Below are 14,544 nucleotides of genomic sequence, written 5' to 3'. Positions count from 1 at the left end.
TCCTCGCTGACCATTATTTCTTCTCCGATGCCTAAGTACACTCAATTTATCTTCGATTTACAAGAAGCAACAGCTCACCTAATTAAACCACACACACACACAAATGATCATACTATTATTTCTTACGCCACTCGACGAGAAATGGTTCAGCAGTGCAAGTGCAGACTAGCATTTTGGAGGTAACAGAGAAGTACACGTGCGAGAATGTGTGGATGTGCCCTCAGATCTGGCGAGTATCTAAGGGAACGCAGCCATTACAAGGGGTGAGAGGATGTAGGCCGAAAATATTGTACCATATAGAGAAAGATTGTACATAGGAGAAATATATAGGTGGTCCGAGATGGCAAGATGTCCGCAGGGAAGTTATGGTTAGCATTCGCCAGTGTAGGTCGGAAAATGCAAGTAGGCTAAGGTATGGTTTTAAGAAACGGCTAGCCAACATTAACAGATCCACGTAGTAGCCACGGCTTCAAGAAGCGAAGTAACCTGTCGTAACCATGCAACAAATGAACCAGCCAACAAATGGCGAAGCGCACTCTAACATGCGGTAAAATGGCAAAGTTCGTTCAGTTTCTCATAATGAGGGCTGCTGGGTAAAAAAGAAAAATGGTTTGGTTTTGCTGGTTTGTACACACAATTCTGTTTCGGTTCATCGGAAGTCATAGAGAAACCAAATCATTGCTTGAGCATAAGACGCGTATTTTTTAAACAACAACTTTGCAACCTTATTCTAGGCGCTTTTTCTTTGGGTTTCTCCTTGCACAGACTTCCCACAAGGAGCAGACATTATTTTGTTAATTTTTACAATTTATTAAACGTAGTTTCTATGCGAATAAGAGAACACACTACTTTAATTTAGTTTTCTCCAGGACACTAGATCCATTTCCTCCACACACTACCAATTCGTTGCGTCTTAGCACTGTAGATGGAGGGTTGTAGGGTGTTCACCGTCGATTTGCGTGTAATCTGTCTCGTGTGGAGTGGAATCGACACTTGTTTTTTTCCTTTTGAAAGCCGATTAAAGTACGCAGATGTGTGTTGGCAGTAACAATTTGTAATATATCATAAGTAGGAGCTGTAAAACCATAACTCACTATCCAATGACAACAGATTAATGAGGATAACAGAGTAGGGAGAACGAGAGAGCAAGGGAGAGACAGTGTAGGACAGAACGAACATAATACAAATGCAGTAAAGGCAAGTGTTTTATCGTTTCATCCTCATTTAGAAAGGTCTTATTTAAATGAAAACTTTACCTATGCGTTAAGGATTTATGCGAAATAAATGTTGCAAACCGGAAGTGAGTGCAGAAGAAAAAAAAGGAAAGCAAAAAATAAATCAATTTGCGCTGATGGTGGTTTTAATGATCGCCGAACTCATAGCAATAGTTCAGTATGCACGCGTAGTAATACTTTGTGTGTTTCGTTTCAGTTTACTTCTGCTGACCTGCAATCTGAAGCCGGTATCGTGGTCATCACGCTTCGAAGTGTTAAGGTAGACAATTTTATTGTAACACTAAAAACGAACGTATATTTCCATTTACAGATCAACAGTTAACGACGGCGTGTTGTTACTCAGAACGATTTGCCCCGCACGATCTGACGGAACCACAGCCAGGTGGTAAAACCGGACAAGCTGAACCACGTCACGATGTACGACATGTGTTCGTTACGCAGCGTGACTCGAGTTTGCCCACCGACCGGACCGTGTGGCACCGTGGACGAAGCAGTCGCATCGATGAAGTACGGACTGGTACCCCTCGCGTCGGCCATTTTCTCCACATCCCGGTACATGAAGATGGCACCCCGCTGCTTGGGCGTAAACTGGGGTCGATTTTCCGGCAACCGAACGACACCGTTAAGCTCGACCGTTCCAGTCACCTGTCCGTGCGGACGTGATTCTGGCTCGAGGAAGCGTTTTGGCACCCAGCCACGGTTCACCAGAATTTTATCGCTGCAAAGGAAAGTGAAAGTCAACGTGCGACCGAGGACGAACCCATGGAGGCGAGGAGATAAGGCTTACTCGCGTCCTTCCAGCTTAAACGGGGTTATCACGAGGAAACCGATTGAAGCTTCCTTCTGCGAGAAGAGTCCTCCGGTCGTGTGGCTATCGCCGTGCTGTATGCAAGCCCGAGGACCCAGATGGATCTCCTGATCGTGCAGGAACTGCCCACGGACCGTGACGGTTTCATACTCCATTCCATTCAACTCGGACAAGCTACGAGGGGGACCAACGAACGAAAGCAAAGCCAGCCGATTATTTCGCCACCCGTGTCCTGCTGCTGAACGCGGCCAATCACACTCACTCGTCGGGTATGGGAACCGGAGCCAGGTGTATCTTTCGTTCAAGATCGCTTATTAACTGCTCCTTCCACTGCTTTCGGTACACCTGCCAGCAACCGAGCCCGAAGGTAGTCGCCGGGATAATCTGGAAGTGAAACGTCACCATTAATGCCGAGAGCCGGGACATCCTGTAGCAGTTGCCGAACGCAAACGAACCTACCAACAGGCCCCATCCGAACGGGCTGATACTGGCGGTGTGGTCGGATTGGGATGATTTGATTTTTGGCGGTGGCGTAATGCGTGGCTTTGTACGAGTGTGTATGGGCCGAACGATGGGTAGCCCCTCTGTTACTAGCTTGCTTTTATTGCTTCCTCCATCAACAAGTAACTTTGTTGCGGGCTTTCTAAGCGTTAAACATACTGTTCTTAACATGTCGCCTGTGGCTATCGTTCACTTTGTAACAGCTATTGCACAACAGAGCGGTTCCGGGATGTCAATATCCGTGGATAGCACTACGCGTGCTAGACGTTCCGGATCTTGTCAAGATAACCTACAAATCTGGAGTGAGTCTGGTCAAGTTTTACGTTACATGAGAACTGACCACGGAACACACACGCTTTCTGTAATTGTATCGTGATTGAAAATAAAAATATGAGTTGTTTTGTAAGCAATGTCTTCTTATTTCCGTGGGCACCAAGTATATCACTATAAGAAACTTGTGCAAAGGAAGCACACATGCACGGTTTACTCTTTTTGTTCGTTGAAATACATTTATTGGGAAGTTTTGCTTAGTTTTATTGGAGTAAAATGGAAAGAAATTACTTATTTACTTTACCAAATGCCGACCAAAACAATTGCAAACACACTGCACTCGTAGATCAACGTCAAATTTGACAATTACGGCGTGTTCAAAATTTCGCCGCATGTAAATATACTGCCGTTAAACACATAAAAATAGGTTTTTTTCAAGAAAAACCTTTATTATACACTTATTTAACATAATTAAATTCTAAAAAAGATTATCTACCTCGGCCGATTGCATAGAAACCCGGCATCGCTCGCGTTCACGCGTTTTCGCCCTGCCCACGCCTGGGGCTTATACGTATACGCACTAACACCAGCAGGCCCGAAACTAAATTTTTGGCTCCGAAAATTGCCTTTCGGAGCACAAAATTTCCGCACCAAAGTAACAGGAGAGCATGCGAGTAGGAGGTAACAGTTGCTGCGACTGGTACACTATGAGCCTGAATCGGTCATAATTTCTTCGTCGAAAAATAATTTATTTGAAAAAATAAGAAATTATTAATTATTATTAATTGTTATTATTAATTATTAATTTAATGTGATATTTTGGAAAAAAAAGCACCAATGTGCAAAATGTTGTTCGAAATGCATAACAATAACCGTGATATTATTGTACATGTTGTGATAATAAAAACTTCAGGAATTTCGAGTTAAAACATATTAAATACGTGTTACTACATTATAAATGTTTTATTATATACATCATTTTAAAAGTTTTTCCATATTCTTTATTTAGCTGAAGCAAAATAATGATTCTAATGAAATTTAATATGATATTTTGATCAAAATATGACGAAAAAAAGTAAATTAAGAGGCATTTTCATATTGAACGATAAATAACTTTATAAAATGAGGAAAAAGACGAATATTCAAATAAAATTCATATCATCTTTTACGTATTAAACAACACGTTTTAAATGATACCCATTCAACCATTTCCAGCCAACTTCTGGCATGCTTTATTATATCGGTTGGTAGTTGATTTGTAATGTTTCATAAGGCAACAAATAAAATACCATAAATATTCAAATACATGAAAGGTATGATAAGAAACATATCCATTACGTATCCAATTTTATCCGGGAGCATTGAAGGAGATGATTACCGTCGAGTTCAGTTCGCTTTTTCTATTCGCTTTCCGTACTCTGAAGAACCACTTTAGCCAGCGTGATTGATTCCGTGAATCCTAAAAAGATATCATGCCGAAATGGAACAACATGTGCTGCACAATGAAGCTGGCCTCACAACCGCTTCACGTGGCATCTCGTGTATCGGTTCTCCGCTCGATCCGCGCGGGCAGGTCTTCCACCATGCCGTCGCTTACAATATGTGTGTATCGTTTATTGAATATTATTTATTCTCACAAGTCTTACAGTGATGCACTATTCGTGGTTCTATGCTTAATAATGTTACCATCTTACTGCCTACTCGAAGTATGTTACGCGTAAGGGCATCCACGTCGGAATATTCCGACCGCATTTTCGCTATTTCGGTATGCAACTGCACCCTCGGTTTGTGTCGTCCACAAACGCATTCTGTGAAGCTAACGCCACCTGGGCTATTGCACGAAACTGACCCTCTAGAGGCGTGTACCCTCGCATACCTAAACTACTGGCCGCATGCGTACTATCCAGGGCGATGCAGGGACATCGTAACACGTGCCCTGCGAGTCACAACGTGCGCGGTAGTGAGTGGCTGCAGTGATGGTGCTTTGTTCGATTTGCTAACACGATCGTGCTGTTGCTGTGGCTGTGGCGTGTGCTCTTATGATACAATAAACCAAAATAATAGCAATACTAGAAGTTCTCCTTATCGTATAGTACACATGTATAGATTTCGTACAAAAATAAAGAAATGCAAAAATACTACATGCCGAAAAGCTCCTACGGAAGCGTAGAAGTCTCGCCCATCGGTTAATCTCGTGAATCCTAGCGCTAGCGAGCAGTGTGCTTATCTTATCTAGTGGCCACGCCAACCGATGGATCGCGCAGGACCTCGCTTTCACTCGTGCAAGCGCATGCATGTGCGTGTGTTTCAGAGGAAAAGGATTAGAGAAGAGTAACGTCGGCGATCGACGGCATGGGGTACGAGACAGCACCGCAAAGCAGCACCGTGTCGTGTTTTGAGTATAGATTCGATTCGATTTGGCCAGCGGAACCCGACCGCCCGACCGCGACCCGGAACCACGCGCCAAATCCCTAGCCTACAAAAGTTTGATATCCTTGTGATGTCGCGTCCGCGTGTGGTAAAGCATGCGCGTGAAGCCCGTATTCACCGTGTGCTCGCTCCCCCGTCAGTAGTAATACTTTCTATCCTCCGGTGGTATCGTAATGTTGTCGCCCTCACCAGCCGTGCTGCTACCCCCAGGCGTGGTAGCACTTCGCGTTCGGCTTCGTCGCGGTCCCAGCAAGCTCTCCACCGTCGACGTGACCCCACCAAGGATGGCATCACTCTGCACGCTGGTGCGCACGGTACGCACGATCCGGCACCCAATCTGAAACCGGTGCGGTGTCGGTGGTGGCGCAGGTGGTGGTGTCGCCGCTCGCAACCGGCCGGCCACCGACGACGGTGGGCCAACGATGCCGGAAGGAGACGCTGGTACCGTGGGTTTTGCCGCCGTGCCAGTGCAATCCATACGCAGGAAGCACTGCCACCAACCGGCGGCGGCATCGAACAGAATACGGCGCTGATTCGCATCATCCTCGCTGTCACTGTCCAGGTCTGCGGTGTCTACGGGCGAAGCGATGTCACTAGCGGTACTATCTACGAGGCAGCAGAGCTACTAGGCCTGCGCCAGTGGCCCATCACCGTTCGCCGGCAGGGACACGTGGCCATGCGCGTGCCCATTGGTGAGGTGCGCCGGGAACGGCTTCGCGATCGGTTCCTGCAACAATCGCTTGCCGATCGTTTGCACGTGGAACCCGATCTGCTGGAGCCGCTCGTGCGGCAGGATCTTGCGCCCGTCGAAGATGTACGCCGGTTTCATCATCGACGCGTAGATGCGCTCGTAGTTGAGGCTCTGTGGGAAGACAGCGAAAGGTACAACGGGGACGCGATTAGAAACGGGCCGGTTCCGCGGATCATGGTGGTGCTGGTAGTGAGGATGGTGGTATTTTTGGTGGTGGTGGTGGTGGGACAGGAGATGGTTGTGGTTTTGGTGGTGGTTGTGGTCATGATCGTCGATGATCGTCGGCGTCGGGGCGGTGCAGCAACCATGCTGAAGTTGATGACATACGACAAACTCATCCCATTCCGTGCAGACGACGAGGGCATGCGTGCCCCGCACGGCATCGTACGGATCGGCAAAGATCTGTACGGCTCGCTTCACGTGTTCCGGGCTGTCCGTCACCTTCGGGTGCGTTAGGTCCGCGATGATCTGCTCCGGTTCCACCTTGGGATCGTAGATGTTGAGCTGAGCGCCCTCGTCGAGCAGCGTCCGGCAGACGGCGATGGCGGGCGTTTCACGAGTATCACCCGTGTTCTTTTTGAACGCGAAGCCCAAAATCGAGATGCGCTTGTCCGTGACCGTGTTGAACAGACACTCGATGATCTTCTGCGAGAAGCGCGTCTTCTGGTAGTCGTTCATGTTGATCACCTGCTGCCAGTAGGCGGCCACTTCGGGCAGGTTCAACCCCTCGCAAATATACACCAGATTCAGGATGTCCTTCTGAAAGCAGCTACCTCCGAACCCAACCGACGCTTGCAGGAATTTGGGCCCTATGCGTGAATCCAGTCCAACCGCACGGGCCACTTCCGAGACATCCGCACCCGTTGCCTCGCACACCGCCGACAGCGAGTTGATCGAGGATATGCGTTGGGCCAGGAACGCATTCGCCGCCAGTTTGGACAACTCCGAGCTCCACGTGTTCGTCGTGATGATGTTTTTCTTCGGGATCCAGTGCTCGTACACCCAGCACAGTTTCTCGATCGCTGCCTGGCCCTCGGGAGATTGTTCGCCACCGATCAGGACACGATCAGGCTTCAAGAGGTCCTCGACGGCCGTACCCTCGGCGAGAAACTCCGGATTCGACAGGATGTCGTACTTGACACCCGGCTTGTGGTTCGCTTTCAGGATGTGCATGATACTTTCGGCCGCTCGCACCGGTACCGTGCTCTTTTCCACCACGATCTTGCTGTTCTGGGACATTTCGGCGATCATGCGTGCGCATCCTTCCACGTACTTGAGATCGGCCGCACGTCCTCGCCCGTTGCCGTACGTTTTGGTCGGCGTGTTGACGGAGATGAAGATGAGTTCTGCCTCCTGGATCGCTTTCTCGATGTCGGTGGAGAAGAAGAGATTACGGTTGCGGCACTGGCGGACCACCTCATCGAGTCCCGGCTGGAAAAGGACGAGAAAAACTATTACCACAAAATGCCAGAAACTTGCACGAGACCAGTGTTAGAACCCATTGCATCGATGGAGGAAAATCCTGCCTTAATGATGCACTCAAAACGTCCCTCTTAACGTCCCTTTACGTCGAAACGTCCCACTTCAACCCGGATAGCTTCATTAAACGGGTTTACTTATAATTGTCTGCCCTACCGTATCGGAAGGATGACACAGTTTAATCCCATCCGAGGTACTCGATGAGCTAAGAATGCATACAACTCACCTCACAGTCACGATCCAGAGAATTCTCCTCCCATTCAAACTTTAAAGGTCGAGGGAACATAATTGCACGGTGACGTGTCTTGAATAAGATTATCGCCTTCGTCATCGTCGTTGGGCCAGGCGTTTTTTTTTTCGCTGATCGTGATACCATCCTATGAACGTGAGAATCATACGCAGCGCGAATGCCACAACACACGAGAGGAATTCAAAATTACATGATCTCAATCCGTTCATGGGACGAGCAAAAAAGGCGAAAAAGAAAAACGGTACTTCCTGGGGGTCATCCCCTTTGCTGGACGACTTTTCCAGTTTGTCCCGAGTGGGTTTCATTGCATCGATGAATGTTACAGATTGCGGGAAGCTTGTCTTAGCCCTTTGGCATTGTATGACTCATCAGTTAATTTATTTAATTATTTCCGGTATGTGACCTCTCCAGTCTGCACACCGCTCATGAATATTTCATCGTAATTTTATAATTCCTATATCATAATTCGACGAAAACTAGCTAAAAATTCTTCCCCAAGCCAGCAAGCTAACGCATATCGGGACAGTATCGAATCCAAAACAATCTATACAATTTTATTGTAATGGTCTGGAAAGGAGTCGAAACAATTCAATAAAAGGACGAACTATAGATGTATAAAACGCATCTAATTTTCAATTTGCTTAAGCTATTGCAGCGTCGACTTAATGGGCTAAGCTATCTTTAGAATAAAAATAAAACTCCAAAAGTCCGTACCAAATTTAGACGCTTAACTATGAATAATTTCCTAATTTAGAACTTAATCGGAGAATATCCATTTTCCGATTATGATCGTGTAAATCGCAGTCAACTTGGACGCCACAAACCTTTACCCTTTCAGCTTATGATCGACACCGTCAAAACGGACAGCTACTCGAGAATAACGATCAAAGTTCCCATTTGGTTCCCCCTGCTTGCGGGTTGGCGGCTACTTCTTCCAAAACTAAATCACATCACCCAGACCCCGCAAAAGCAATCCCCTGTTTCAAGCCACCCAAAACGCGATTTCCGACCCATCGAATGATGATGTAATGTTTATGGCACGAGTTGCCTATCCCGAAAGGGACCAACGATGCATCGACCGACGGCTTACGTCCATCCGGTCGGACACTTTCCCTTCTTGCCTGTGCCTTTCTATCGCCGTCCGATGGTCCACCACGATCACGAATTATGAAACAACTTTGCCCTTTTTCCAGCACCCTGCCCGGCATTTGGGGAGGTCGAAATTTGGAGCACTCAAGAAGACCGTTCGAATTGTTGTGTTCGTTCGCAGTCTCCTTCAAGCGAAACTATCACCCCACGGTGCAGTGCGAGCGCGTTTCTCTCGGATGCCTGGGGGTATGTTTAGTTGGCACAAACCCAACCCAACAGGGAATGGGCCAGATGCCGGCTAGAAGCACATAACGATCAAGCGATCGCAGAGAGAAGGAGAGCGAGAGTACGATATTATGGATTGCGCACATTTTCGAGGGCTAATAATAGTGTCAACATGGATCTAGGGCGCTTCTTATCGGGTGCTTGTAATTAACTATCTAAAAGCACAAACCAATACGGTGGTTGGGTCCCAGGAAGAGGCTGTTTTATCAGATTTCATACAGACCGCAAACAGGGACGTGGGGCCACAGAACGGAACAATGACTGGCCGGCCGGTGGTGCATTCGTGAAACAAAGAAGCGATCCGCACTCGGACTGTGATGCAGCACGGTGCAGAGAAGGGGACAGGTTTTGGCCCTTGTCTTCGTCCTGACGTTTCGCACTGGAATGCAGCCGGATCGGATGCACCGCATGCGTGTGTGTGTGTGTGTGTGTGGGGGGAGTTGGAGACAAATGCAACATCAGAACAACCGGTACAAAAGAGAACAAGCAATTCGAACACGAGAAACATGCACAAATCTCCACCCCAAATGAGCCGTAAAATGTTATCCCCCTAGCGATGGTGCAAGTGACAACTTCATGGACGCTTGGGCTGAACTCTCAACCTGCAGATAATAGTAACACATGTAATACAGAGCGATAAAGCAAGGTGTATCGCCATAATTCCGCACCGAGCCAATAGCGTGTACAACACGCTGCTCCTCCACGTGGCCGCAGCCGTTTGTTATCGCCAAAAGCTAGTGTGGCTTTGCTTTCCAGGCTACGATAAGATCGTATCCGGCTGCTTTCCCATCTGCCTTTCCAGCATTCTGTGCGACCGAACGTGTTACCCTTTTGTTTCTTTTTTTGTTTATTTATTTGTGCGACTTGGCCCCGCCATTTCACCGCTTATCGCGTATGTCCTTCCGCTCGGTGCGCTTAGAACGGCATCTTTACGACTGCAAATCTCTCTCACTCGATCGCCCTTCTCGGAACTGCAGCAGAGTGTAGCAACAATGATTTGTGTTTTTGCTGGTCGTATTATTTTCCCCGAAACAGCAAAAGCGAATGGCACAACAAAAAAAAACAATCAAGATTATGCGAACGTTTTGCACGTACAGCAGAGCAAATAAAAATCACCTACCCCATCGAGCGTGAAACATTTATGCAATTAGCACCCAAAATGGATTGCGACAACTTATCTAAGTACAGCACCGTAATCAGCCGTATATCGCCGGCACAATGATGACCGAAAATGATGTAAAAATCCCACCTTTCACCCGGGTGGCGCGTTCTCATCGGGTGGATTAAATTCCCCAATTACCTGGGCCGTGTGGCAGGATTTCCATTCGCCCGTGGAAGCGCTCACGATCGCTTAGCATAAATTACGCATTATGCCGCATCCGTTAGTTTTTATTTCTTTGCACGATCCGGCCATCCCAACCGAATTCGACATAACTTTGTCTTTTTTTATCTCTCTCCCCCACTCGGTTGATCTTCACTTTGTTTGCCTTTCGCGGGTAACTGGTTTCTTCATTTCGCATGGTGCGAAAGAGCGCCAACCCGTTGGGGGGCACGTTTTTGATTTGGCCACATGTGTGCGCTTGGAAGACCTTAACCGACTTATGAAAATGAGAAACTGTTTTTTTTCACACTTCGGCCATTAAGATAAGCCCAACGTGCGGATGCTTACGACAGCCTATGCTGCAAAAAAAAGAGCCCCCAAAAAAGTGCCCCAAAACACCCAAAAAGCCCGAAAACACGATCGACAAAAGACGGCCAGCTTTGCTTACCTCGTAGATGGGCAGCTTGTCCGAGTTCCACTGGGCTATCCGTTCCGTGCTGCGATCGACGACCGTTATCTGGATGTCAGGACACTTGAGTGCCATCACGCTGCACGTCGGCCCACCAACATACCCGGCCCCGATGCAGCAGATCTTCGAAATCACCATCGTCGTCGTGTCTGTTTTACGCTCTTTTGCTTCGCTACCGAAAAAAAAACACGCTCGAACGAAAACGCAACCAAAGTATTTCCCACAACCGGAAAAACCACACGATCACACGAACGCGCACACTACGATATGTTCACACTCTCACTGTCCTGGGCCATGTGGGTGCGAGTTTCCTTACCGCGCGCGCTACTAACAGTGCCACGTGGCGCGAAAACACGCTGGCCGAAGCGTTGGTGTCGGTGGAAAACCTTCTGTTGGAAAGCTAACGATCGTACGGCAGTGTGTGAGACTGGGTCAAAGTGGCAGCACGCTTCGGTATGCCAAATCCGCACATCCAATCACCCCGAATGACTGTCCACGACTGACTGATGATGCTACCGATGATGCAGATGCTGTTGAGAAGCGCGCACGTTTCAAACCATGCCACGCTATCGATCGCCGTTGGTGGTGGGGCTGCCTTTTTTTTTTGTTTTCCAATGCCTGGTGCCTGCCTGCGTGCGGTGGTGCTGCGAAGAAGGAGAGAGAACAAGGGAAAAATACAAACTAATAATAAATGAAGGATCGTGAGGGATGCGAGGATGTGTCGTAAAGTCGAGTCATCTCCATTCATCCGTTCTTCGAACAGGCTTTGTTTTATGCGACCCAATGGACGCTTTGTCCACCCAATTTGGGACCCTCTCTCTCTCTCTCTCGTCATAAACGGTACGGGTGTTTTTTTTATGTTTTTGCTCCACCAACTTTTATTGGTAAAGGATTAAAGCCAAACTCGAAGCCAATCGAACCGCAGCCTCACGCTCGGTCCTTTCGGTGAGGGTGTTTTACCGCGGGCTCATTAGTACGATTTGTGGTGTTTGCCCTTCAGAGCAGCGCACCGCTCGATAGATCAACTTTGGCCCCATTATGCAATTCCACGCCGGGATGGAGCAGTACGTGTGCGCTTGCCGGTGCGAGCCATAAAAAAATAACCCCAACTTTGCAGGTAAATAGAAAGTTTAAAACGTGCCCAGCGTGCGTGTCGCGATGCCTTCGAGAGCCAATTTTTGGGTGGCCCCCCTTCTCGGGGGGGTGTGTGTCAGCAAGCGAGAGCATTTCGGGAAGCCGTAAAGGCATCGCAGAAGAAGAAGAAGAAGAAGAAGAAGAAGAAGAAGAAGAAGAAGCAGCGGCAGAAAATAAGACACCCTCCGGCAGGATCCTTATGCCGCGTTGCGGGCCTCAAAGCGTGTTGGGTGGGGTTAGGACAGCCATCCCCATTCGTCCGTTTGGGAGGTTCGATTATTGAGCAGCACGTGCAGGGAAGGGCACGCAATCGTCGTATGTCCATGCCGTCATATTTGTGTGGCCAAACGGACTCACGGGCGCAGCACGGCGAGGAAATACAATACGCTTCCATAATTCACACATTTCATGGGGTGATAAAGAGTGAGTGAGACAGTGCCACACACCAAGGGCCATTTGGAGGTTTCGGTTTGGTGGTCAAGCGACCAGCGGAGGAGAGTTGAGTTATTATTTTGTCTTAGCAGTTGCATAAGCCACTAACCTACTCGATGGTGTTTAATCTCACAAAACACCACTTCGTCCCACGCCACATGCGCACGCAGAAAGCGAACATTATCGGGGGGTCTGATTTGGCAGCAGCGAAAAAACGTTAATTGTATCCATAAGATAAGCTGCCGGTGATTTTAGGGAACTTGTGAATCACCCAAACCATCCGCATGGAGGGCGCAATCGGCGGTGAATACCCGAGTTCTTTTTAGCGTTATTTTGTGAATTTTCTCGATGAAGTTGCCGCTAGTTGCATTTCCTTTGTGTGTGTTTAAGGGTGGTGACGTAACGGCGGACGCGCGATCTACGACATCATTGCTGGGTGGGAGAGGTTAGCGAAATGATCATGTAAGCTTTTGGTAAACGTCGACCGGTGTTAGTTTAATGAATTCGGTTAAGTTTGTTGAGATATGGAATTCAAACTATTTTGTCAGTTTGACTGCCATTTTTTTTTTCAATTTACTAGCCACAAAGTAGGCTGGCATGTTTCCATCGGCAGTTAATTGCGCCTGTTGGACGAGCTGCTTCCACGTGATGAGGCGTACAATGTTAATGATCAAAATGATCATAAAAAGGTCCATCGGTTGCGGATGGAATTTCCGTTCGTCCACTTCCTTCAGCCGGTTATGTTACACCGAACACCTTGAGAATGAATCGACTGGCGCCCGAGAAACACACCAGACCAGATGGAAATCGTTCGCACATACCAGGTCGCGGCAGACGATCGGATCTGCAAATCCTTTTGCTTCTGTTTCAGTTCATTGGCAGACCGTGCCATGGACTCGTAAAGGGGTAGGGAGATTGAACCACCATCCGGACGGGAAATCGACGGCGGCGCGCAATGCGTAAGCCGAGCGGAAAAGCGAAAAGAAAAAGAAAAAAATAAACTCACGCCAGCCTAGCAAGGGCATCGTGCGTATCTCAAGGCCACCGGTTCAAGAACACCTCACACAGAACCTGCTGCAAGAAGCAGAGATGCGCCAGGCCAGGTCGGTCGTACGCCAGCGATCGATTGCTGGAGAACAAAAGTAGCCCGACGATTGCGAGATTCTCGTTCTGCAATCAATAGCAGAAGAAGGGAGCGATGTTGCATTTAAATTGTCCCACCCTTCAGCGACGCGTTCGTGCCCAGGTGTGTGTACGACGAGACCCAGCGACCTTCTAGCCACCCCTGAGGGGAGTGGAATCGAAATCGTGCCAGGCGACGACGGGGCAATTTCAGACGCAGCACATTCAAAGCACTCAAAACCCACCCCCAGCCACGGGGTTTGGTTCAATCGTTATTTTGGGGTCTCCTCGTGCTGTCAATGTGTTGGGTGGCCTTGCCCCACGAATGACCGTCAATTGCAAGCAAGCCCCGTTGCACCCGGACACTAGTGCAGTGGTGGGCCCTTGCGATGCAACCGAAGGGATGCATCTGACGTGGGCGTGGGTGGAGCGGCGGATAATGCCGTCTCTTCAATTTCCTGTGTTCCCCTCTCGCGGGGCGTGTTGAGGGAGGCACTAGCACATGCTTTCCGCTGGAAACACGCTCACCCGGGGGGTAGAGGGAGAGAGAACCGTTTATCAGCAATTTACTACTGCATTACCAACAAACTATAGGCACTATCGCAACGCCATGGCAACCGGCGATGGCTGCTTGCAGAGCATGGTGGAAGCGGTGGCGGGTGATAAATAGTTTGGGATACAGCACTTGGTGTTTCCGTTCCCGGGTGGAATTTCTCGGAATCGTTACGTCCGCGGGGACGCAGCAGACGCTTCGATTCTTTGCTCGTACGACCACAGCTAGAATGACGCCACTGACACTGGCATGGAGAACGTAACCCCCTGCGCAATCTGTCCCACATTGTGCTGCTAGTTTGTAACATTTTCCCCGGATTCCCGTTTCTTAGTCACGCGGCAGTCAATCCCTCTGTTTACCTTTTGTATTGTATCAGGGATGTTCAGCTTGGCGCTATTGTACCATCACTTGGGGA

General features: G+C 48.5%; 2 protein-coding genes across 4 annotated transcripts; both read right to left on the bottom strand.

Moving 5' to 3' along the window:
* Window positions 1–1,446: 1,446 nt before the first annotated feature.
* Window positions 1,447–2,996, bottom strand: LOC128723276 (SURF1-like protein). 3 transcript variants are annotated; one of them, XM_053816998.1, is made up of 4 exons: window positions 2,503–2,996; window positions 2,306–2,427; window positions 2,023–2,217; window positions 1,447–1,953 (listed from the first exon to the last, which is right to left on the bottom strand). In XM_053816998.1, exons 1-4 carry the CDS (start codon window positions 2,713–2,715, stop codon window positions 1,575–1,577), a joined length of 909 nt encoding a protein of 302 aa, XP_053672973.1. In that variant the 5' UTR covers window positions 2,716–2,996; the 3' UTR covers window positions 1,447–1,574. The 3 variants fall into 3 exon arrangements, with proteins under 3 accessions (XP_053672973.1, XP_053672972.1, XP_053672974.1); XM_053816997.1 differs by having other exon boundaries at window positions 2,306–2,996; XM_053816999.1 differs by having other exon boundaries at window positions 2,023–2,427; window positions 2,499–2,611.
* Window positions 2,997–5,674: 2,678 nt separating this feature from the next.
* Window positions 5,675–11,026, bottom strand: LOC128725709 (UDP-glucose 6-dehydrogenase). The gene is made up of 2 exons (XM_053819475.1): window positions 10,868–11,026; window positions 5,675–7,426 (listed from the first exon to the last, which is right to left on the bottom strand). The coding sequence occupies exons 1-2, from the start codon at window positions 11,024–11,026 to the stop codon at window positions 5,870–5,872; spliced, it is 1,716 nt and encodes a 571-aa protein (XP_053675450.1). The 3' UTR covers window positions 5,675–5,869.
* Window positions 11,027–14,544: the final 3,518 nt, after the last annotated feature.

Source organism: Anopheles nili, chromosome 3 (assembly GCF_943737925.1).
Source record: "Anopheles nili chromosome 3, idAnoNiliSN_F5_01, whole genome shotgun sequence".
NCBI classification, from domain to species: domain Eukaryota; kingdom Metazoa; phylum Arthropoda; class Insecta; order Diptera; family Culicidae; genus Anopheles; species Anopheles nili.
Note: the sequence above shows the minus strand (reverse complement) of the source record. Positions and strands in the feature narration are given on the sequence as shown.